The 19,894-nt window shown below is 42.9% G+C and overlaps 1 protein-coding gene across 7 annotated transcripts in view; it reads left to right on the top strand.

Annotated features, from left to right (window-relative positions):
* Positions 1–14,967, top strand: part of CENPE (centromere protein E) — a 118,215-nt gene extending 103,248 nt beyond the window's left edge. For 6 of the 7 annotated variants that reach the window (XM_040418234.1, XM_040418233.1, XM_040418232.1 and 3 more), the window contains 6 exons: positions 4,287–4,490; positions 4,919–5,031; positions 5,164–5,261; positions 5,364–5,520; positions 9,391–9,977; positions 14,450–14,967. In XM_040418234.1, coding sequence (XP_040274168.1) covers positions 4,287–4,490; positions 4,919–5,031; positions 5,164–5,261; positions 5,364–5,520; positions 9,391–9,977; positions 14,450–14,553 — 1,263 coding nt within the window. In that variant the 3' untranslated portion in view covers positions 14,554–14,967. Of the gene's footprint in view, positions 1–4,286; positions 4,495–4,918; positions 5,032–5,163; positions 5,262–5,363; positions 5,521–9,390; positions 9,978–14,449 lie in introns of those variants that run through there. The other variant, XR_005776334.1, reaches the window with a different exon arrangement.
* The last annotated feature ends 4,927 nt before the right edge of the window (positions 14,968–19,894 follow it).

The following is a 19,894-nucleotide window of genomic DNA, read 5'->3' as shown; positions in this document are numbered from 1 at the left end:
TTTCAGACCTTGCCTATCTCCCTCCCTATTTCTTATTTATCTCAAGTCCAAACCCTTTTTTCAAGTTTTATTTGGAAAAAATCTAGGCCCAGGCTATCTTATAGTTGCTTATCTCAGCCTATGAGCAGAGGTGGTTTTGGCCTACCTGATGTTAAAAACTATTATCTGGCCAACTTGATTAGACTGCACTCAGAAATTCTCAACCCCAATTCCCATAAATTAGGTTGTCAAATAGCCAACACTTCCTGGTCCTCCTCGGAGTTGGCCAGTTTGTGGGATACCTCGCCTATATCTACAGTGGTAAATAACTTAAATAATCCTTCATTTGTAGGAATCCACAAAGCTTGGAAGAAATTTCCTTATCAAATGCCATTATCAAAAGGCCCCTCTCCTTTCAGGCCAATACGCCTAATTCCTTATCTTCTCCATTCAGACTATGTAGACGTCTTTAACTTGTGGCCTAGGTTTGGTAATGATGTAGTGGGTGACGTATTGAAGGATAAGAAGGTACCTGACATTGTGGCTATGGAGACGTTATATAAAACACAAAAATGGTCGCATTTACACTACCTCCATTTCAAAAAGATTTGCTTAGATTACCTACAAAAAGCTCCTCAGGGGTATGATCCATCTTGGTATGATGTTATCCTGCAGTCCCCAACCCCTAGAAGTAAATTACTCTCATACATCTACAGCAAAAGTCTAGAACCAAAAGATGATAAATACCCTCTTTATATTACCCAATGGGAGTCAGAACTGAATACACATTTCTCTGAGGCAGATGTAAAAAGGATCCTTAGCCACTCGCATGGTTTCTCCCGTTGCATCTCAGTCCAGGAAAATGCTTTTAAGATTATGACTAGGTGGTATCGTACACCTGACCTTTTGAACAAAATGTATCCTGAAGTATCAGCTAACTGTTGGAGGTGTGCTACAGAAAAAGGTACTGCTTTACACATTTGGTCGTGCCCTGTTATCCGTCCTTTTTGGGATATGGTAGCCAGTGAAATAAAGAACATTTGTTCCTCTAACACTGTCCTTTCACCAACTGCTGTTCTTCTTAACCTTCCGGATCTCCATTGTCCTCTTAGTAAACACTCTTTAATATCTCACCTTATTTCTGCTGCCAAATTACTTATCCCATTAAAATGGCTCTCTGCGCAACCTCCAACCGTGCAGATGTGGAAGGAGAGAGTCCAAGAGATATGTAGAATGGAGGAATTGTCTAGCTGGGAGAATTTATCTCATGATAAGTTTATGATCAAATGGGCTAAATGGCTTGAGAAATCTTGATGTCATAATCTACAATTGCATTTTATGTCTATGCCATCTGTGATGTTGCACTAAACTCATAATTGAGGCTTCATTTTGTTTATCATAATATGTATTATGCTCTATGTTATATGATCCTGGGGCGTGTTTCCCCTCTGCTGTTTTTATGTTCATTGTACACAAAGTATATTTGACTTAATATGCTTAATAAAAAGAAATTTGAAAGAAAGTAAAGAGAATGGTAAATGGGGTGCAAACTCTAATGGGAAAAGCGCCCCTAGATCATATGGAATAAAAAGTAGAGCAGCACTCCGATGTGGTGAAAAAAACTATTTTATATATATATATATATATATATATATATATATCTATATATATATATATCTATATCTCTATCCGCAATATGACTACATATACAGTCGTGGCCAAAAGTTTTGATAATTACATAAATATTGGAAAAGTTGCTGCTTAAGTTTTTATAATAGCAATTTGCATATACTCCAGAATGTTATGAAGAGTGATCAGATGAATTGCATAGTCCTTCTTTGCCATGAAAATTAACTTAATCCCAAAGAAACCTTTCCACTGCATTTCATTGCTGTCATTAAAGGACCTGCTGAGATCATTTCAGTAATCGTCTTGTTAACACAGGTGAGAATGTTGACGAGCACAAGGCTGGAGATCATTAGGTCAGGCTGATTGGGTTAAAATGGCAGACTTGACATGTTAAAAGGAGGGTGATGCTTGAAATCATTGCTCTTCCATTGTTAACCATGGTGACCTGCAAAAAAACGGCTTCACAGGCAAGGATATTGTGGCTATGAAGATTGCACCTCAATCAACAATTTATAGGATCATCAAGAACTTCAAGGAAAGAGGTTCAATTCTTGTTAAGAAGGCTTCAGGGCGTCCAAGAAAGTCCAGCAAGCGCCAGGATCGTCTCCTAAAGAGGATTCAGCTGCGGGATCGGAGTTCCACCAGTGCAGCGCTTGCTCAGGAATGGCAGCAGGCAGGTGTGAGCGCATCTGCACGCACAGTGGGGCAAAGACTTTTGGAAGATGGCCTAGTGTCAAGAAGGCAGCAAAGAAGCCACTTCTCTCCAAAAAAAACATCAGGGACAGATTGATCTTCTGCAGAAAGTATGGTGAATGGACTGCTGAGGACTGGGGCAAAGTCATATTCTCCAATGAAGCCTCTTTCCGATTGTTTGGGGCATCTGGAAAAAGGCTTGAACGGAGAAGAAAAGGTGAGCGCTACCATCAGTCCTGTGTCATGCCAACAGTAAAGCATCCTGAGACCATTCATGTGTGGGGTTGCTTCTCATTCAAGGGAGTGGGCTCACTCACAATTTTGCCCAAAAATACAGCCATGAATAAAGAATGGTACCAAAACGCCCTCCAACAGCAACTTCATCCAACAACAGTTTGGTGAAGAACAATGCATTTTCCAGCACGATGGAGCACCGTGCCATAAGGCAAAAGTGATAACTAAGTGGCTCTGGGACCAAAACGTTGACATTTTGGGTCCATGGCCTGGAAACTCCCCAGATCTTACTCCCATTGAGAACTTGTGTTCAATCCTCAAGAGGCGGGTGGACAAACAAAAACCCACTAATTCTGACAAACTCCAAGAAGTGATTATGAAAGAATGGGTTTCTATCAGTCAGGAATTGGGCCAGAAGTTGATTGAGAGCATGCCCAGTCGAATTGCAGAGGTCCTGAAAAAGAAGGGCCAACACTGCAAATACTGACACTTTGCATAAATGTCATGTAATTGTCGATAAAAGCCTTTGAAACGTATGAAGTGCGTGTAATTATATTTCACTACATCACAGAAACAACTGAAACAAAGATCTAAAAGCAGTTTAGCAGCAAACTTTGTGAAAACTAATATTTTGTGTCATTCTCAAAACTTTTGGCCACGAATGTAGATTATTACAGTACCTTGGGGAAATTGCGTAACCAAGTCACGGTTCCTTTTATCCCTTACTATAATGCTTGGGGCTATAGCACCGTACTATTGGAAAAATATTTTACATTTTCAGTCATTACAGCCCTAGCTGGACTTCTTGGGGAGTGTATTTTTCAAAATGGGGTAATTGTTTAGGGATCTTGACTGTACTGGTACTTCAGGGGTGCTGCAAAGGCCAAATCAGTGCTTAAAAAGCTAAAAAGTGCTCCTTCCCTTCTGAGACCTGCAATTTGCCCATACAGCTTTTTAACATTTGTAGGGTATTGATGTATTTGAGAGAAATTAGGTAGTCATTTGTGGAGTGCTTTTTCTCCTTTTAGCTCTTGCAAAACATTTTGACCTAAAACTAAATTTTATTGGAAAAATGCAACTTTTGCTTTTCACGCACCAATTGTAATAAATTTGTGGGGTCACAATGCTCAATACAACCCTAGAGGGGGTGTAGTTTCCACAATGATGTATTTGAGGGTTGTTTTGGCCTCAAGGTCTCTGCAAATACGGAATGGCGTCTGAAAAACAACCTAGTAATGGAGAGCCCCAAATTCCACAAGGTGTATTCTAGAGTGTACGTATGGGATACTGCAGAATTAGGGTAATAACTATTGGTTATTTCTAGTGTATCGCCTGCTGTGTTCCCAAAAATATTGATTTTAAAATAAAAAATTAGCAACAAATCTTTTTGGTATTCATTTTGTGTTCATTCTGGTTAAACTTCCTAAATGCCATTTTGAATACTTTGAAGGCTGCGGTTTTAAGAGGATGTATTGAGGGGAATTTCTAATGTATAGGTTTCTCGAAGCCTCTTCAGAACTAAATTGGTTCCTTAATTCCAATGAGTAAGCAATATTTCTAATTATCTTATAATTGATCTGATTTAATGTAGCACCGCCGCCATCATTGGCTGGCTTCCTAGTCGCTTGGCAGTAATGAGGGCACTGCAGTGCTCACTGTTCTGTCCCGGTGTGTAGTCTATGCAATCTTTCAAAGTGCAATGTTTCAGCCAATAACGTGCTGGAGATGACTCTCTTAATGGTGTTTTCTAGAAAATGCAGTGCCGAATTCGGGGTCTAGAAAATGAATTGAGCTCAGCCAAAGCAGAGATCAACCAAAAGGAGCAAAATCCATTGCTGCTGAAAGAAAAGCTGCGCTCCAGCACTGCCGAGGGTGAACTTTCTGAGATGAAGGTTAAGATGGATGAAAAACAAAAACGTTTCGAGACAGCACTGAAGGAAATACAGACACTCCAGGTAAGTTTGCTCTCCAATATTAAGATAAGATATATATATTGTGGAGTCTGCGCAGTAGAAAACAGGAGGGGAGCGCGCAAGGACTGCAGGATTGAGAAGCCTATGGAGCTTTCTTGAGTGTTGTCATATCAAGGTGCCAGAGCTGCAGGGTATGCTCAGCATTGACATTTGACATGTCCAACCTCTGGACCCACATCTATCTCCAGAATGGGGGCGGGGGGAATTTTTCTCATAATGTTCTGCACGTGAAATCTTCCTTATTAGTTAACAGTTTTCACAAAATTATTGCAGCGCTAGTGCAGTTTTACGGTAATTTCTTCCAGGATCGCTAAACATTTAAATTTCGCTTCATCGGTCTTTACACATCTGTCATAACTGTGTTGACTTTAGGGATTTTCTTTATTGTATTTTTTTATTTTTTAAATAAGGAAAAGGTATCCAAAGGTGCAGCACCATACAAAGAAGAAATTGACTGCCTCAAAAATCAAGTTGTAAAGGTTGAGATGGAGAGAATGAAGTTGTCAAAAGCTTCAGACCAGCAGTAAGTACATGATCCCGGGTTTTGCTGTGACTGGTACATTATATATTTTTTCTTGGAAACTTCATGCATGAATGTAAATGAGTTTGTCTGGGACTAACAATACATAAACATGTACTTGTGTGCGTTCCTTAGGATTGCATCCTTGAAAGCTAGTATAGAAGACAAAGAGGCGAGCTTACGGAAATTAAGAGAACAGCTCAGGCGAACACAAAAAGACATCGATACTACAGGTATGCGAACTGGGCTTGAACCTTGGAGGGGGCATTACATGAGAATACTAGAAAAATGTACTGTATATATGATACTAATTTATTTTTATTTATTTTTTCCAGTGTGTTCAGAAAATACCAGTTCCTCTCAATACCCTCTGACATGCGGGGGTGGAAGCGGCATTGTGCAAAGCACGGCTATGCTCATACTTCAGTCAGAAAATGCTGCATTAAAAAGAGAGATTGCACAGTACAAGAAGAAATTGCATCAGCTCTCAAGGTATGACTGCTGTAGACAAATATGGAAGGAGTGGGGCACTGGTTGTAAATGTCTTTATACGTCTGTGAATGGCAAACTACACCCCTCAGACCATATGTCAGAGAAAAGGCTTCATAAATGCAAACAGATCTCCAACAAAAGAACCGGGGCCAGGCAGCAGGGGGCAGTCATGTACACAGTTCTTTTAGTATATTCTAACCTGAAGTGTCCCCATCACCATGGGAACGCCTCTGTGTTAGAATATACTGTCGAATCCGATGGTATATTATAACATAGAGGCGTTCCCATGGTGATGGGGACGCTTCAAGTTAAAATATACCATTGGATTGGAGAAAACTCCGATCCGATGGTATAAAAGGGACTCCTGACTTTACATTGAAAGTCAATGGGGGACGGATCCGTTTGAAATTGCACCATATTGTGTCAACGTCAAACGGATCCGTCCCTATTGACTTGCATTGTAATTCAGGACGGATACGTTTGGCTCCGCACGGCCAGGCGGACACCAAAACGACTTTTTTTTGTTTCATGTCCGTGGATCCTGTAAAAATCAAGGAAGACCCACGGATGAAAAAACGGATCACGGACCTTAAAAAAAAAAAAACGGTCGTGTGCAGGAGGCCTTAGTTTAATTAGAGCCCGCTGTCACTTATATGGTTGTGCGGTACTTAAAAGGGTTTTCTCATCTCAGACAATAGGGGCATATCGCTAGGATATGCCCCCATTGTACTATAGGTGCGGGTCCCACCGCTGGGACCCGCACCTATATCGAGGACGGAGCCCCGAAAGTGAAGGCGTGCATGCGCAGACGCCCTCCATTAATTTCTATGGGGCCGCCGAAAATTGCAGAGCACTGGCTCAGCTATTGCCGCCTGCCCCATAGAAATTAATGGGAGCATTTGCCGCGCATGCGCGGCGCGCTCCTATTCCCTTATATGGGAGAGGCGGGGATTAGCGCTTGGTGGTGGTCCTCCAGCCACAGCGCTCCCTGCTCCGTTCTCCATATAGGTGTGGGACCTGCACCTATCAGACAATGGGGGCATATCCTAGCGATATGTCTCCACTGTCTAAGATGGGAATACCCCTTTAAATAGCAGCTTAACCGCACCATGTGGTCGTGCCCTAAGACAGCGCTGCTTGAGTGAAGTCTAAACATTAGGGTACGTTTAGTATATTCTGGATCTGTCTGATACGATGAACCTCATTTATCAAAACTACCAGAAAAATTGCCCCGGTTGACCAGAGCAACCAAACAAGTCACCGTTTAAATGCTTATTTCCAATAAAGACGTATATGACATATCCATAGTAGACAGTGTACACCAAGTTGAAGTTTACATGAGCAAATTTGTCTTGTATGGTTGCAACTGCTGATAAAACATATTAAAGTTGTCCTGTTAAATTAATAAACGTACCTGCTCTTAAAGGGGTTGTCTCACTTCAGTAAGTGGCATTTATCATGTAGAGAAAGGTAATACAGGTAATGTATTGTGATTGTCCATATTGTCTCCTTTGCTGGCTGGATTCATTTTCCCATCACATTATACACTGCTCGTTTCCGTGGTTACAGACCACCCTGCAATCCATCAGTGGTGGTTGTGCTTGCACACTATAGGAAAAAACGTCAGCCTCTCTGGTGGCTGGGACCATGGGAGCGCACATAGGCCGGTGCTTTTACCTATAGTGTGCATGCCCGGCCACTGCTGATGGATTGCAGGGTGGTTGTAACCATGGAAATAAGCAATGTATAATGTGATAGAAAAAGGAATCCAGCCAGCAAAGGAAGCAATATGTACAATCACAGTACATTAGTAAGTAACTTGTATTAACTTTCTCTACATAATAAGGGTATATTCACACGACCGTATTTTTTCCTCATCCGTTCCGCATTTTGCGGAATAGAAGCGGACCCATTCATTCCTATGGGTTAATAAAATGTGCGGACAACATTCAGTATGTTGTCCACATCCGTGTGTCCGCATTTCTATTCCACAAAAATATGAAGCATGTCCTACTATTGTCCGTACAGATCGGTCCGCAGCACCATTCAAGTCAATGGATCAGCAAATTGCGGATGAAATACGGGATGGTTTCCGTATATCATCCGTTTTTTGCAGATCAGTTTCCGTATTTTTGAAGGCCATAATTCTTTTTTTTCTTTTTTTTTTTCCTTCCGTTTTTTGCGGACCATAAAAAACGGAAGACATACGGAAGTCATTTGTCCGCAAAATGCGGTCACACTGTTCCGTTATTTGCGGATCGTAAAGGATTACACACGGTCATGTGAATGTACCCTAAATGCTATTTGCTAAAGTGAGACAAACCCCTTTAAGCTATCCTGGAAATGAATAATAGAGAATGGCTGATAATCCAATTATGGCTGCCAAAATATTGATAAATGGCAATATCCAGGATATGTTAAACAGCAAATGTACATATACCATGAAATCAGAGTAAAAAAAAAAATACAAATGGGAAAAAAATATTGATACAACTACAAAATCCTGCACAATCCTGGTCCGAGTAAAAGTAGATTTATGCCACGAGAGGGAGAGACAGAGCAGACTTGGTTCTCTGGGATTCTCATATTGATGTCCTTTCCTCAGGAAAGGATGTCAATGTGAGATTGGCAGGGGTCCGACTCCCAGGAACCCCGCCGATCAGCTGTTTGAGGAAGGTGCAGTGCTAGCTGGAGATCTGATGAGCACCGCAGCCTCCTGACGGCTCACCAACTGCCTCGCCGTACATTGTATAGCGGCTGTGCTTGGTATTGCAACTCTGCCACATTCACTTAAATGGGGATGAACGGCGCCTAGGCCACTGATATAAGAGGATGTCACGTGGCCTAGGAAGATGATGGGTCATAAATTTAAAAAATTAAATTCCCGGACAACCCCTTTAACTGAAGCTGGGATAATACTAATGTACTATTCCACAGCATACACTTTCATCAGATTGCATATTCAGTTATCACCATTATAGGGTATGTCAGCAGATTTGTAGCTATGAATCTGGCTGACCTGTTACATGTGCGCTTAGCAGCTGAAGGCATCTGTGTTTGTCCCATGTTCATATGTGCCTCCAGTGCTGAGAAAAAAGATGTTTTAATATATATGCAAATGAGCCTCTAAGAGCAACGGGGGCGTTGCCATTACACCTAGAGATTGACAGGGCCAGACAGTGACAGAGCCAGTTGTGATCATGTTTACAAAGTGCGGGGGGGAGGCAGTTGTAGAGAGAGCAGAGCCTCTAGGTGTAACTGCAACACTCCCGTTGCTCCTAGAGGATCATTTGCATATACAAAAACATCATTTTTCTCAGCACTGGAGGCACATATGGACATGGGACCAACACAGATGCCTTCAGCTGCCAAGTGCCAGTTTAATAGGTACAAATCTGCTGACAGATGCACTTTAAGTGGTATGATCACAAGGGCCCCAAGATATAAATCTGTTGTACATCTGTTTGGCATGTTCTGATTTATTGGTATTAATATTTCTGCAACTTATTTTTAAAAAATACTTGGGTTATCATTAGAGATGGGCGAATTTCATATTTTGAAATACGTTCATGCTTCGTTTGGTGGTAAAAGCAGGATTGCGTCATCTATTCCGTTACCACGGACCAGAACACAATTCTATGACTGAATGCATAATAGAATGCCTTTAGAGGCATTCCGTTATTCCTTCCGTCATAATAGAAGTCTAAGGCCTGCATAACGGACCTGTCCCGTTTCCGTTATGCAGGGGAGGACTCCATTACATACGTGACCCATTCCTCTTTGCATCAGAACTTTTAAACAGTTATTGTGGTTTACAAAAATGCTGCTACTACTACTACTGCTACATTTGTTTTCTCTCTTCCTTAACAGGAACCTTTCATCTCGTGAAGATGAACTTAAAAAGCTGAAGGCCGGATCTTCTGGAACCTCTACTACCCTCTTTAGTTCATTGCATCAAGATGACATGTTTCATAGTGGTACTGATCCTTACAGAGGAAGATCAGTTTCCCCAAGAAAGTCAGAAATGCCAACTTCCCATACAGCGTCACCTGGCAAAACTGGCATACATAGACCAGTTTCCCCAAGAAAGTCAGAAATGCCAACTTCCTACACAGCGTCACCTGGCAAAACTGGCCTACATAGAAAGCGTGTATTGTCTCCAAGTAAGACTGAGGTGCAGAGACCTCAACCAATGTCCCCGAATAAAATGGACCGACACAGTGTTCCTGCCATGTCTCCAGGAAATACTGGCCTTTATAGAAAGCGTGCCATTTCTCCATTCAAGACAGAAGGACCCTTGTTCAGCACTTTGACATCACCCTGCAAAAAGCAAAATTTGCCAGAAAAAACAGCAGACTCTCCTAAAGATAAATTTTTTGATGCAAAGTCAAGATCTTTACCTTACGGCCCTAGCAAGTTTTTTGATAACTCCTCCCTTGCCATTGGCACTTTAGCAGGTAAGTAACCTATGAGCCCTTTATTGCCACGTGTATTTGTATACAAGCGGTTTAATGTAGAAGAACTGTGGAGCCTCTTCTGTCCTCGTGTACATTGTGCTGCCTCAGAGAGACAAGTTGTTAGGCAGTACTTCCATCGCAGGGCTGTCGGGCAGCTCTTCGGCTTAAAGATCTACCCTCTCCTTACACGTCTGTTTTTGTATTCACCATGTACCGGTAATGACTATTTTGGAGCATCTTTTCTTGTCATTATGCCTTTTCTCTATTATTCCTATGAGAATGATTTACTAGATGTCTAAAATAAAGGTCCATTACTAGTTATGAGTGTGTCCCTGCACAGTCCGAGTGCTGCCGGGACAGACCCCCAACTGGTAACACTCAGATGGACCTTTATTGTACACTGCTGGCAATTAATTCATAAAGTTCTAGATAGAGCAATATAGGAACCCACAACATGCGGTTATATGAAAAGATGCTCCAGAATTATTACATGGGGAATGCAGGTATTTAGTAAGACATGTCGGGGGAGGTGACAGGTCCTCTTTGAAGCTGAAAGGTCCCTAAACCTTTAAAAGGTTTACCTGCATTGTTGTGTTTAGGGTAGTTTTTGGTATACTAGTTGACTTCTAAAATGGATATAAAAGTGCTTAATGCTGTCAGAGCTGCAGCACTCATCCAGCCAGGACAGGGTAGAGCAGGAATGCCCACCTGTGGCCCTCCAGCTGTTTCAAAACTACAACTCTCAGCATGCCTGACAGCCTACAGCTAATAGAGCATACTGGGAGTTGTAGTTTTGCAACAGCTGGAGGGCCGCAGGTTGGACATCCCTGGGGTAGAGCAACACACACTGGGGCAAGTTTTTTAGTTCTAAAATGTAGACTGTGTAAACTTAGAAGGGCAGTCTATAGCTGTGCCAAATTTATGGCGGCTGCTGAGTGATAACTGTGGAGCAAAACTAAACACGTTTGTCTGTCTTTATACCACCAATTGGTTGGCTGACTTTGCAGCTGAATTTTTTTGCCAAAATGTTGCCACATTTTTTGGCTCCAAAACACTCCCAAATGAGCCAGCGGTGTACAGTGTGCTGTAGAGTCTGATTTTATGTGATTTTTATCTTCATACTCCTTTTGACGCAGTGCCCTGGCAAACCAGCAGTCCTCTCCATTATGTGCGAGAACGCGGGAGTCCTCTCGATGCATTTTACTGCTGCTTTGTGGGAGCATTATGTTGAGATACAAGTGAGCATGAAGATAAAAATTACGTGATTGACACTATACAACACTTCTGTTTGGGGGGGGCCCTTTTCAGAGCTGACAGATTCACCTTAAGCCCCACCCTCTCCCGCCAAGCCATGACCCCCTCTCCCGCCAAGCCATGCCCCCTTAACAAGCAAGGCACTTGCTTCAAAAATCTGTGTGCGACAAATTGTGGTACGAATTACGTCAGAATTCAAATTTGTTAATCTGGTCAATTAAACCCATGGGTTTCTGGGACCTCAAGTGTTAACTGTCACATTTTTTTGACACGTCGTAGTGATGTGTCAGGTCTTAAACGGTGGGAATCTTCACGCCGAGACCCCTGCCAATTGCAAAATGTCTCTTCCTCCTCATTTCAGCTATTAGCAGTGGTCTCCTGACCCCAATTGATCAAAACTTTTGATATGTCATAATGACATGTCTGCACTTTAATGCCTTAGGATAGGCCATCGATATTTCATTGTCTGGGGGCATCATCACCAATCGGCACAATGAATGGGAACTCAATGGAGTGCCATAGCTTCATCCTGCCGCTGTAGTTACCGTTTTATTTCACTACAGTTGCAGCATAAGGCTTTGGCTATAGGAATATGGTCAAAGGGTATGGATGAGATTATATTAAAATGTATTACCTATATCATTGACAGATCCACGTACCTCACCTTCCGATAGCAATCCTTGTGTAGAGTCAGGTAATGGTTGTCAGATGGTTTTCTTTCTGCGCGCTTTATGTCAAGACCTCACACATTGTACGTACGGTCACCTCCTGTCCCCATTGTCATCATGGAGGACACTGAGATAGAGTAACGCAGTTTGGGTCTGCATCCTTACCTTATCTACAGATTTTATATTGGCACCATGGAAGTACCGTAGTTCTTTATTAAAAGTGATGCTACTAGTGGCTTATATGGAAAAAGAGGAAGCGGTAAACCTTCTGTTGGTGAATAACAAGTAGATGCAGTCATAGTATTAGCACTTCACCCCCCAATCCCACCCGGTATACAGTTTTGTCATCAGTGTGATATGGTGCCCTATTGTTTGAAGCCAATACATGACGCATGGATTCAAAGTATTTGGTCTTGACATAAAGAACGTGATCACACTACACGTTTGGGGTGTACCATACAGATGATGTGGGTTTTATTACACTTTTGATGCACATGGAAATTTTAGTCGTACAAAATATGAAATATTATGCGCTTGTTTTATCCATCTTACATTCCACAATTTTTTTCTGGAGTATTTCATTTCATAATAGTGTCGCATACCTTCCATATACAATCTGCTGTCCAGAAGTGCTAATTTGTGGTATCCACGTCAACAATATTTGCACCTAGACATGGGCTAAGGCTGGTTTCACACGGGCGTTGCGGGAAAAGATGCGGGTGCGTTGCGGGAACATGCGCGATTTTTCCGCGCGAGTGCAAAACATTGTAATGCGTTTTGCACTTGCGTGATAAAAATCGTGCATGTTTGGCTTTGGATCGGTGTTCTGTAGATTGTATTATTTTCCCTTATAACATGGTTATAAGGGAAAATAATAGCATTCTGAATACAGAATGCATAGTAAAATAGGGCTGGAGGGGTTAAAAAAAATAAAAATAAAAATTTAACTCACCTTAATCCACTTCTCTTCTGTCTTTAACTGTGAGCAATAGGACCTTTGACGTCACTGCGTCCATCACATGATCCATCACCATGGTGATGGATCATGTGATGAGTGTAGTGACGTCATCAAAGGTCCTATTGCTCACAGTTAAAGACAGAAGAGATGCCGGCTGCACGAACAAGTGGATTAAGGAGAGTTAAAAAATATATATATATTTTTTTTAACCCCTTCCAGACCTATTTTTACTATGCATTCTGTATTCAGAATGCTATTATTTTCCCTTTATAACCATGATATAAGGGGAAATAATAATGATCGGGTCCCCATCCCGATCGTCTCCTAGCAACCGTGCGTGAAAATCGCACCGCATCCGCACTTGCTTGCGGATGCTTGCGATTTTCACGCAGCCCCATTCACTTCTATTCGGCCTGCGTTGCGTGAAAAACGCAGAATATAGAACATGCTGCGATTTTCACACAACGCACAAGTGATGCGTGAAAATCACTGCTCGCGTGCACAGCCCCATAGAAATGAATGGGTCAGGATTCAGTGCGGGTGCAATGCGTTCAACTCACGCATCGCATCCGTGCGGAGTACTCGCCGTTGTGAAAGGGGCCCAAGTGTCTGGAACGAGCAATCATACAAATGTTTGTTCTCAATCAGTTGGTATAAAGGTGCCTATAGTTCACGTTACCATGGCCTCAGGATACAATATTTTCAGCATACAATGGTCTTTTCTGAGCCATAATAACTTGAAATCAGACTCATCATACAGTGCCTCGGACACTGCCGATCTTTGGCATGTGTCCTTAAAGGGGTTCTGCACTTTGTTTTAACTGATGATCTATCCGATCATCAGCTTCTAATCGGCGGGGGTCCGACACCCGGGACCCCCGCCGATCAGCTGTTTGAGAAGGCAGCGGCGCTCCAGTAGCGCCGCGGCCTTCTCACTGTTTACCGCCGGCCCACTGGCGTCACGACTAGTATCAACTAGTGTGGGCGGGGCTAAGCTCCATTCAAGTGAACAGAGCTTAGCCCCACTAACGCTAGTTGATACTAGTCGTGATGTCACTGGGCCAGCGGTAAACGGTGAGAAGGCTGCGGTGCTGCTGGAGCGCCGCTGCCTTCTCAAACAGCTGATCGGTGGGGGTCCCGGGTGTCGGACCCCTGCCAATCAGAAGCTGATGATCTATCCAGAGGATAGATCATCAGTTAAAACAAAGTGCAGAACCCCTTTAACTAGAAGATCCAACCAATGTTACCATGGCCATTTCACTAGTACTGGTTGTCTAGTAATGCCTCTCTATGGGGGTCCTACATGCCCTCTACTGCCCTCTGTCTGTGCCAGGATGAGCTCCTCCTTTTGGACACCCATATGAAGGTGGCTCCATTTTATTTTTCTGGTACATGTGTGTACTGTACAGGACCCTGAAGAAGATCCTGTGCTCCACGTAGTGTTTTACAGCTTCAGCAGCTTTTTTCTATCTTTTATATGTAAGCAATTACTTTTATCTGCAATAGATAGATGTTTCTTTCATTTTCTTTTACATTTTTCCTGCCAACCGGAAAATATTGGTGGACTAATACATCTCCTTTCTCTTGTGTAGATATGGATTTATACGCTGGAACTTCTGCTGAAACAAATGACATCAATAACTGGTGGGATCGCGCAGGAAAAACTGAAACTCCAAATGATTGTAAAACGTCTTGAGCTGGATCAAGATAGAAATGAATCTATTACATGGCTTAGGAACCAGTAGCCCATGTTCTCATACTGGGCCATGCCTCCAGGAACCTGATACTTGTGCTGCCCCCCTGAACTTATGTTGCATAGACTAAGAATGACTTTGTGCACTGGAAACACTTGTTCTTAGAAATGTAACACGTTCTTACTACTAATCATTGCTGGGATTAAAGGTCTTAATGATGGGTATATGTAAATAGATTTTCCACACTGGTAGATTTCAATGCTGGCTTTATCACTTTTATGTTTTTTGATTGTACTTATGTCTTTGTCTTAATTATCTGCTATTCATGTTGTTCAGTCACTTGAAGTGTACTTAAATTTATAAATTTTACTTAAACCTACTGTAAAAGCCGTAAAATGACTTTTTCTATTATACTTTTTATTTTTAATTTTAATTTTTTTAATATTTAATTTTATGTGATATAGGCATCAGATGTTCGGGTGCCTGTAACACTTTGCAATCTGTACTACACCACAATGTACTGAAGTACAGATTTCCCTGCAGCCGCACATCTAATGATGTGCTAGGCCAGGCTTTAGCAGATGAGGAAGAGGTGCAGTGTCCTTTATGCTGAGCTTCTGCCCTGCGCCCGCTCGTTCCACTCTGCTAAAGCCTTGCATGGGTCTAGCACAGCAGGTGCAGGAGATCAGACTAAACACTGCTCCTGTACCTGCTAAAGCCTAACGTAGCACATCTATGGCCAGTCTTGAAGGAAACGGTATTGGTACCGATAGGAACACAATGTGCTATGAAGCGTCTGCCTGTAGGTTGCTCAGTGCGGCTACAGGGGAATCCATACTTCAGTACACAGCAGTGTACGGCCTGAACTTCAGTTACCTATTATCGCATGAAAAACAAACAAAAAAAAAAGTATACTACAAAAAAATCCTTTTAGCACATTTACAGTAGGTTTTTAACTGTATTTAATAAAGTGTAGTTAAACTTTTATAAAGTGCAATCTTGTTGATCCTTTGAATAAGGCTCTTCTCCTTTTTATTACATTACTATAACGTTATTTAAAAGGAAGACGTCTGAAAGAAAAGGCCCACTGATTACAAATGCGTAGACGCTGTACATATTAGTCACTGTGTACATTCACAGTCCAGAATAAATCCATCATAGCTGTCATGCATCCTTTAAAAACTGAAGCCATGACACCAGAGTTTACCTTAATTTGCCCTTCTTGATGCATATGTGGCACTTTGTACTCCACCACTACTAACAAGTTAAAGGGGTTTTCCGAGTTATACCAATCCTCTGCATAGGTCATTAGTATCTGATCGGTTGGGGTCTGACACCCAATGATCAGCTGTTTGAGAAGGCAGCAGCGCTCGCAGTTCATTAGTCCCATGGCCTAGATGCAGCTGAGCCCTATAGAAGTGAATGGAGATGAGCTGTGATACCAAGCACGGCCGCTATACAATGTTCGGCACTTTGCTTGATTTAGCTGAGAGATGGTTGTGGAATTCATGGGTGCGCCAGTGACTTCTCATACAGCTGATTTAGTGGGGTTCCTGGGTGTCAGACCCCCACTGATCAGATGATACTTTTGACCTATCCTGAGGATAGGTCCATCAGTATTCAAATCTCGTAAAACCCTTTTGAACTTGCATAGAATTTTGTTATTCTGAGCTTCACATTACATAGACCTACACTTACAGTAAATATCAGGGATCAAGTAAGCAATAATGCCCTAGCTGGTGAACGGGTGATATCCAAAGTTTTTACATAAAATTGCTTTCCGAGTCTGTGGGTCACTATACTCTTTGAATTGCATGCATTTACAGACTAGGATTGGTTCTCAGTGGGCTCCGAAACCTTGGCTCTCGAAGGGTGCTAAATAGCTTCTCCACCTGTCAGGGGTATCTGTATTTATCATAAGGCCCCATAGAGAAACCCAGTAAGGAACATGTCTGGAAGCAGAAGAATTTCTGTGCTAGGACCAGCGTAATTTGCTACTTGGCATGGAAGGAGCTGTCCGATCGTAGAGCAAGCACTAGTTTCAACTGTATCTGAATCCTCACGAGCTCTTCACTTCCTGCTCCGCCACTTAGGCTACTTTCACACCTGCGTTCGGGTGTCCGCTTGTGAGCTCCGTTTGAAGAGTCTCACAGGCGGCCCCGAACGCATCCGTACTGCCCTAATGCATTCTGAGTGGACGCGGATCCGCTCAGAATGCATCAGTCTGGCAGCGTTCAGCCTCCGCTCACCGAGCGGACACCTGAACGCTGCTTGCCGTGCGGAGGCAAGCGGATCCGTCCAGACTTACAATGTAAGTCAATGGGGACGGATCCGTTTGAAGATTGAGCCATATTGTGTCATCTTCAAACTGATCCGCCCCCCATTGACTTTCAATGTAAAGTCTGGACGGATCCGTCTGAAGCTACTTTCACACTTAGAATTTTTTTTAAACTATAGTGCAGACGGATCCGTTCTGAACTGATCCAAACGTCTGCATTATAGGAGCGGATCCGTCTGTGCAGAGTATGGGGTTACAAAGGGATACATTACTAATGTGTGGAATACATAGAACATTACTACTGTCTTGGGGCACAAATGAAGACCGTACTACTTTACAGGGGTATTACTATTGTGTAGAGTTACCAAGGAGATACCTTCTCCCACCAGCTAAAGTTTAACAAGGCCTGGGTAGTAATTAAAGGGAGCAGGAAGTAGAACATGGCATATGCTTGATAAAAGCTGCTTAGCTGAAACGTCACATCTGGAATAAAGGATCACTCTGGTTCCAACTGGGACAATGAGCCTGGTAAGAGTCGGAACCAGAGTCGCGGTGAGTATGATGTTCAAATTAATTCTTCATGATTGGACATCTTTAATGGGGTCTGACATAAAGGAGTAACAGCACCTACTGGAGAATCCGGTCCTTCATCTACTACAAGACACTTTTCCACTGTTTGGTACCAGCTCTATCCTACTGCACTCTCTTTTGGTGCCAGGTGGTTTGTTTTCCGCTGTGGATGTGCTACCCCCTCAATGCAGTCTAGTGAAGATTTATTCAGACCAATGCCTAGTCAGCAGTGTGGTCACATGACTTAATGGTACCAACTTGGTTTGCCCTGAGGTCAGGTACCAAAAAAAGTATGTTATTTTCATCAACACTGGCTTTAGAAATAAAAAACATGGTAAGGGCTCATGCACCTGAACATATTTTCTTTCTGTGGCTGATGCGTGTTTTTTTTTTCTTTTTTGTGGAGCGGTGCGGAACCATTTATTTCAATGGGTCCGCAAAAAAAACAGAAGTTACTCTGCGTGCATCCGTATTTTTTGTGGGTCCATTTATTGCGGACTGAAAAGTACATACGTTCGTGTGCATTAGCCCTAACCGAGCTGGTTCCATGCAGTAGAAAAGGGGCTATAGGGCTAGAGCACACAACCAATTTAGAGCCCATTGTGGGAGATGGGCCCGTTTGCTGTGACACTCATGGCAGCTACCTGTAGTAGACACTAGAGCAGGGATCAGCAAACTCCGGCACTCCAGCTGTTCTGAAACTACAACTCCCAGAATCCTCCTTTCGCTATTGGAGTTACAAAACCAGCTGAGTAAGTGTGCATGCTGGGAATTGTAGTCTCACAGCTGGAGTGTCGAAGGTTGCTGATCCCTGCACTAGAGTGTACTTGCTACATACAGGTTTAGGCTATATTCAAATAACTTTTCTTTTTTTTTTTTGTAATACAGTTGGTACTGCATGGTGTCCAGACAGAAAAGTAGAACCTGTTATGTTTTTCCCTTCGTCCTATGACATCACCAGGAGAGAGGATCCTCCGCCCAGGACAGGAAACCCACATATATTTAAGAAGGAGGGGCCTCTCCATTCCTTAGTGGTTTTCCTGTCCTGAGAGAGGATTCCTACTTGCCTCTGCTGGGGGGTAGTTTCTCTCCAAGTTAACTCGCCGGCTGGGCTAGGGAGTGTGCCGGGTGAGTTGCCCGCTACGTGCTCCCTGAAGAGGAGCGGGTGGCATACCTCTGGAGGATTCCCTCTTTTTTGTTTCTCCTGCCTAACACGATCAACGGCACGGTCGGAGAGGACGGGAGTGCAGGTATTGATAGATATCGCTTCCCGTCCGTAATATCTCGCGATGCTTCGTCTCCTACTGCGCTGGAGCGCAGGAGATTTGAATTTCTGGCCACATTAAGCCCAGCTAGAGCGGCCTGTGGATCCTTGCCATAAGGACCAGATCCAAGGCGTGTGTGGACCTCTGTACAGCATGGAGGACGCTGGAGAGGCACAGAAGGAACAGTCTACCCCTGCACCTATGGTATGGTTGGAGGATATGTACGGCAGGGGTTTCTATCCCCCTTATTGTTTTTTCTGTGACGTGGGTTCATTATGGCATATCGTCTTTTAGAAAAAACCCAGGAAGGTGTCTGCTAAGACTAATAAGGAATGTGGAATTTGTAAAGCCAAATTGCCCCCCATCCTATGTTAAACTACTCTGTCGCTCCTGCATAGAAAACACTATAGCAGAAGAGTCCCCCTCAATGTTTAAATGCATAAAAAGGCTGATTAGAGAAGAAGTAATTAATGCCCTTAAATCCAAAAAAGAAGCCCATAGAAGCAAAGACAGATCCCTTTCTGGGCAAATATTCTCGGACGTTTCTAGTTCAGATGGAAATACCTTAATAAAAAGTGGGGAAATTTCATCCTACTCATCTTCGGATGAAGATGGACGTGGTAGACCATTCTTTCCCATTCAGGACATTGATCAACTTTTGAAAGCCGTTAGAGCTACAATGAATATTGAGGACCCCAAGGAAGTAAGATCAGTACAGGACGTAATGTTTGAGGGGTTGAAAGGGAAAAAAAAATATATAAAAGATAATTTTTTTATTCACAAGAACGTGGTAGCTGTGATAACGAACGAGTGGAAAAATCCAGGCAAACGTAATTTTATTCCCTCGTCGGTCAAACGCAAATACCCCTTTGACTCTGTTGAATCAGTACTCTGGGACGTTGCACCAAAAATCAACGTGCCGCTTGCTAAAGTTTTGCGCAGATCATCTTAGCCTTTTGATGATCTAGGGCAGCTTAAAGAGGACCTTTCACCATAATAAAACCTCTAAACTAACTATACAGACGTGTAGAGCGGCGCCCAGGGATCTCCCTGTACTTACTGTTATCCCCGGGCGCCGCTCCGTTCTCCGGTTATAGCCTCTGGTATCTTCATAGTTAGACTCCACCCAGGGGAACCTGACGCCGTCTCTTTCTCCTATGCTGTAGCGCTGGCCAATCGCAGCGCTCAGCTCATAGCCTGAGAGTTTTTTTTTTTCTCTCAGGCTATGAG

The sequence above is a fragment of the Bufo bufo genome, chromosome 2, assembly GCF_905171765.1.
Source record: "Bufo bufo chromosome 2, aBufBuf1.1, whole genome shotgun sequence".
Lineage (NCBI taxonomy): Eukaryota > Metazoa > Chordata > Amphibia > Anura > Bufonidae > Bufo > Bufo bufo.
Note: the sequence above shows the minus strand (reverse complement) of the source record. Positions and strands in the feature narration are given on the sequence as shown.